The sequence below is a fragment of the Morone saxatilis genome, unplaced genomic scaffold (assembly GCF_004916995.1).
Source record: "Morone saxatilis isolate NCDOM2014 unplaced genomic scaffold, NCSU_SB_2.0 Contig16, whole genome shotgun sequence".
In the NCBI taxonomy this organism is placed as follows: domain Eukaryota; kingdom Metazoa; phylum Chordata; class Actinopteri; family Moronidae; genus Morone; species Morone saxatilis.
Window position 1 is genome coordinate 21,617,956 of NW_023339718.1, and position 5,869 is coordinate 21,623,824.

At 40.8% G+C, this 5,869-nt stretch overlaps 1 protein-coding gene across 1 annotated transcript in view; it reads right to left on the reverse strand.

Moving 5' to 3' along the window:
• Positions 1–5,869, reverse strand: part of snx2 (sorting nexin 2) — a 27,554-nt gene that overhangs the window by 17,360 nt on the left and 4,325 nt on the right. The window contains exons 2-7 of the mRNA XM_035658041.1: positions 4,288–4,387; positions 3,709–3,869; positions 3,012–3,078; positions 1,802–1,845; positions 744–885; positions 427–505 (exon numbers count right to left, since the gene is read on the reverse strand). Coding sequence (XP_035513934.1) covers positions 427–505; positions 744–885; positions 1,802–1,845; positions 3,012–3,078; positions 3,709–3,869; positions 4,288–4,387 — 593 coding nt within the window. The remainder of the gene's footprint in view (positions 1–426; positions 506–743; positions 886–1,801; positions 1,846–3,011; positions 3,079–3,708; positions 3,870–4,287; positions 4,388–5,869) is intronic.

The following is a 5,869-nucleotide window of genomic DNA, read 5'->3' on the forward strand; positions in this document are numbered from 1 at the left end:
TGATGAAACCAACAATTTTAACAAGTCACATTAGGAAAAATAACAGGTGTAAATAATAAAATTAATGACGGCTGAATTCCATTTCAGGTAAGTCAAAATGCCTGATGTGAAAAAGGCCTATGCACTATGGCAGGAACACAGACTATTATAAAGTTTTGTAACTTTTATAGCTTTTTATTACCATTTTTATATTTAGGTAATTTTCTTTCCCTTCTTTTTTCCTTTATTTCTCTTTTTTTAAAGGCCAGAAACATGAACATGAAAAACCATGAACCAAATGCGAATCTCAGTTTGATCATTATGACAATGAAAATCCCAGACAACAGTCTTATAGAATAAAAACAATATTATATCAAACTCTCTCTAAATCCTACAGAATGAGCAGCTGCCACATTTTGTGTATATTTTATTGTCTTCTTATCGTACCTCTCGAGCGCCGACCTCCTCTTCTCCACAAACTCGTTGGACGACTGGTCCTCCTTCCCCACCTTTACCTTGGTCATCCCTGCAGACGAGGAGACACTCGTTCAGAGAACTTATTTAAACCAGGATGAAGAGTCACAATCAGGTGCACATTGACGTTGTTATATTTGTGATTATTTACTGTTGTTTGTCTGCTACAACAGTAAAGACTATAGAAGTTAACAAAAGTGTGTTTTATGCGTGACCCCTGGGGAGTATCTGAATAACCCTTACAAGTTACATCCAGGGGAACAGCAGAGGGAGAGTGTAACTTTACTTACCCACAATGCTTTTCTCCGGTGCAGGGGGGACGATGTAGCCTATGTGCAGGTACTTGGAGGCCAGTTTACTGTGCAGACCCAGAAAATCACTGAAACGCCTTTTTACTGAAAACTCATCAGTCTTAAACAGAGACATGGAGGTCTGGGCAAGAGACATAAAAAGAGAGAGAGAGAGATGACGAGAGAAGAGGAGAGAGAGAGAGAGAGAGCAGTAAATAAAACTGGGGTCAAGCAGAGGCTTTGTGGTTCTCAGATGTCAAACAGTACACTGTTGATTACAAGACAGACAGAAACAGTCTGACTGATTTCCAAAAGATCAACAGTTCCCTACTGTTTTTAGCTGCACTAGTTTAGCATGCTAAATGTAACATAGCCAATGTTATTATTTATACTTGATTTTAACAGAGGATGTTAACACGGTAAATCTAAAATACTCAAGTTCATCATCTTAATCTCTAATAACTGTTTACACACATAATAATTGTAGGCAGCATGCTAATCCTAGCTGTGTGAAGCTGTTTAGTTTTGGTTTAGTTCACTGTATTTATTTGCACATATAACAAGATACACAAAACATAATGCATCAAAGGAGTAAAATGTGTTGCCCTGTTGTTAAAAAAGACACTTCAGCATTAAGACAGTTGGATGCTAACATACTACTGTTAGCATCCAACTGTATAAAGCAGTCTCTCAAGTCTGACAGTGAAGAGCTGAATCTGAAAACCTGACGGAGATATCCAAAAATCATTACCATACAGAGGAAAAGCCCTTTAGATTTGGCTAAACACAGCTTTTCCTCTGTTGCCACCCTCAGAACAAACCTTCTGTGTTTCACCCGAGTAGTTGTACTGATCCAAGAACAGCAGAAGAGTCCAGTTTTGTTTTGTTTTTGGTGAGAACCAGAAATATGCCAGTTTTGTTTTTGTTTACTGTCAGAGCAACACATTCTTGTCCTTCTGTAGTTAACGGATGAATGTTACGGTACAATTTTCAATATGACAGATGATATCATCCTATGAGAGACATGAAAATGAAATACAGTTTGAAAGAAATCTCACCTTGGTTGTCACTTTGTAGGCCATGTACGCATTCATCCCATCACCTGGAACACACACACACACAAAGTTGAATCACACAAAAAGAAATGACTAGTGTGCTCCATTATCTCATCAGTATTGACCTATGGTAATGTAACTACACTGTCATGTGTGTTTCATTGCAAGTTAAACAGCATTAATGCTCTAAACAAATAAATACATGGAATACACTCAGCTCAGATATCAAACTGGTTAGACTGGTTACATGTGCTTTCTTGCATCAAATCACTGAGTGTTTCAACAGTTTTGTCTCAGTCTCTCTGTGACCTGGTTCATATTTACATACAAATGAATGTCCTGCACAGTCAGCTCACATATTAATGTTTCAAGTGTACAGTAACTACAGCCTTCAATTCTGCTCCTTCCCTCCCTCCCAGCAAATTAAAGAAAATGTGAATGATGCGTCTCAATCAGTATACATTTGAAAATGATCGCAGTGGTTTCACAGACTCTTAAACACTTAAGAGGACACTTAAAGTGGACGCTGGGGAAGGTGGACCCCCTCCTCTGATAAGAGGGTGTTAACACTTTTTTATATAAATGTCATGCCGTAAATTAGTCCCAAATGATCGACTCTATGTCAGCACTGGCTGTTGTGAGCCATTTTCAAACCACAACATTTGATAAGAATGTCAATTTTAACACCAGCACTGATGTGTTTCATCATAGTGCAGCCATATCATTTAGTTTACAGCAGAAAAAACATGTTTTAGGGTGGAGTACCTCTTTACGAACTCTTAAAACAGACTTCACACTTTTAACTCCAAATCACTAAATCAGAGTGTTGGTTGTTCAGTCCAATACTTCTGAATTGTGGCGTGTAATAACACATTAGAGCCTCCAGGGGGCACTACCACTTCCTTCAGAGCTTCAGTGTGGTTGCATCAATAAACCATAAGCACAAGAATAAAGTATGATGACTAGCAGTATGATTGAGCAGAGAAAAGCAGATGTAAAATATCACTTCCAGCATGTTTATTATCATCAGGGAGAAGAGAGGAAGAGTGAAAAGAAAAGGGGGGCTGATGGGAAACGCAGCAGTTCGTAGAAACACATGCACTGACTCCCTGGTAAATCATAAAATTCAACTGGAAAGCCCCTTTATTCATGTTGCTGCAATATACCTCTCATTGCTCCATATTCCAGGACTACAGTGATATCAAATACTCACCAACTTTCTCAGGGTCAGACACTGATATGTGCATGTCGAATGAATCGCCACCCTCCTCTTCTTCAATCTTCAGAAAACAGGAATACAGAGTCAAAAGCAAAGGGTCACTGCATGTTTCCAGGCATTTTTCCAACAGTTAAGTTTGTCAGTACATGATTACAGCTAAACAAGGTGAACTATTTAATGAGGGCTTCAGAGAAAAAAAAACACGTTCTCCTTCTCTCTTTATATGTATGTGAGGAATATAACTGTTCATTTCTCCTCTGGGGATCAATAAAGTCTCGTCTCATATAGAGCCCATGAAATTAAAAAATGACGTTTAAAAAAAAAAACAAATGTCAACCTTTTTTAGACCTTAACAACTAAAAACTTAAGGGAACAACAATTGTCCCATCTGGGCCACAAGTGATTTATGGGTATTTTCTGCCTTTTAATTTTCTGTTCTCAGTGAGAACAACAAAAGTGTTTTGAGAGTCAACCGTCTGTATGTGGAGAAAATCAAGCAGTGAGCAGAGGAAGCTGCCAACCAAGACAAACACCAGAATGAGCTCAATCTAAAATAATCTACAATAACCAGCGTGGCAAAAAACACAGTACAGCTCAGTAACATCAGCGTAATAACGGGATAATACTTTAGCAATAAACACTGCCAAAAAGTGCTCTGTGTAAATATAAAGCGGCGTGTGAGTGCAATCACCTCATCGAAGGAGGAGTGTGTGAACATGTCGTCGTGGGCGAGGCCGATGCGAGGGGTGATGACAGAGGTGGGAGGGGTGATGGGCGTGATGGCAGGTGACGGGCCGTCAGACAGCAGGACTTCTCTCTCTGGACTGTCCAACGAGACCTCCTCCGTGGCCTCTGGGACAGGACAAATAGAAAGAGGCGCAGTGAGTGAGGGATGTGGCAAGTAGACGGAGAATGCGGAAAAAACACTGTGTTGACTAAGATGACAAGAACGAGACAGCAGGTAGGAAAGACACACGTTGTATGATTTTAATAAGGAGAGGTCGCATGCAGGTTTTCCGGATTTGCCTTTCCCTGTGTTGCTGTTGGTTTGCCCACAGCGCCCACTACAGTGTCAGAGGGCAATGTCATTACCTGCTGTGGACAGTGCACACACGCCAGCGAATAAATGTGGCTCATCTATGTTGTGCCATAACATAGCTGAAGTATCAACAAAACCACCGATGTCTTCTTACCTTTCCTTCTTCTGTTCCTCTGCAGTAACTGTTTTAAAAGAATCACTCTACAGCTCTGTGTGTGTGTGTGTCTGTACCTGCGAACAGGTCCTCTGGATCGTCATCAAACAGTGAATCCTGTTTGGGTCCATTCGAGTTGGCGCTGATGTCTTCAGCAGGTAGACTGGCTGGTCCTGACTGTGTACACACACACACACACACACACACACACAAATGTCACTCTTTGTGAGGCAAGAAAAGTGTAACCAGGCAACGAGTTTTTAAATAAAGTAATAGAAATTGAAGTGATATTCAATATGAATAATTATTGGTATAAAGAGTGCAGTACACTCAAGAATTTTAAATGATTTACTTTATATTTGTTTTCGTCCCTACACTACTACTGTTTAAGGACATTTGTCTGTTTTGGTGCATTTTCTATAATGAAAGAATACATTTCTAGAGGTCTTGTATCACTTCATTATTGAGGAACTTTATCAGTTAAAAGCAGCCACAGAATGAAATATTCAACAGTAGCTCTAACATGCACATTGTCATTTAAGCCCCATTATTCCAGATTATTCCATACTTCCTCTAAAGTCAACTGTAACTGAACTGGATTCTTCCACCATCACAGTATCTCAACTTTCAGCCCTTCACAGCAGCGGACACATCTGTACAGTAGCTGTGCAGACTCAACATATTCCACAGAAGAAGAAGAAGAAGAAGAAGAAGAAAAAAAGCTGCCAGCAGCTTGTGTCATCCATCCTGCTGACCCACAGAGCTTCTTGCCTGCCAGCGAGGAAACGGCCAGCTGCTCCACAAACACTGAAGGTAAAACGGATCCATCATCATCATCATCATCGCTCATGTGACATCACACCAACAGTCGCGGCTCCTTCCAGGAAAACAGACTACCACTTCAGACCAGTAATGAGTGACTAACACTACACTACCGACATCAGAGTTCAGTGTAATCCAGTAATTCAGTTGATGACCAACAAAGAAGCAATTCAGTACAGAGGAATTATGCTTGTGTGATTAAAGATGCTATGTATATTTTTTGTTTGAAGGACTGGGAAGGTGAAATGTGGACCTTAATTCTTTCCTGCAATAACTTCTCCTGAAGTGCCCTTCAGCAAGGCAAAAACACACAGTGCAGAAAGGAACCAACGCTTATAAATCTTCTTAACAAGTTCCTTCTTCATCTGCATGTAGCAGTTGACAGTTACTGGATCACATGTGCAGAGTGTGTCGCAACTTTATAACACTCACACAGCTTTATTGGACTTTCACGAGCTACGACCTCAAAGCACTGACCAACACTGACTGGAAATGTTTGTGATGACTTACTGAAGGAAACGACTGAAGCTTGTTACATCAGACGCATGTATTTTCTATTTCGCGCAGTGAACGTGTCTGTACACCTGGAAACTGAGGGGACGCGAAACGTTCACCTGCGGCTTCAAAAACAGACTCCGTTCACAGCTGGAGTAGAGGAAGGGAACGATGGAGAGATTTTAGCTGAGTGGATAGGAAGAGGAGAGGATGGCAGAGAGAGAGAGAGAGCGGAGGGAGAGAAGAGGAAATGAGTGATGATAACAAGGAGCTTCCTCCCTCCTTACTCAGCACACACGGAGAGGTCAGAGGAAACACTGCACGCGCACGCACACACACACA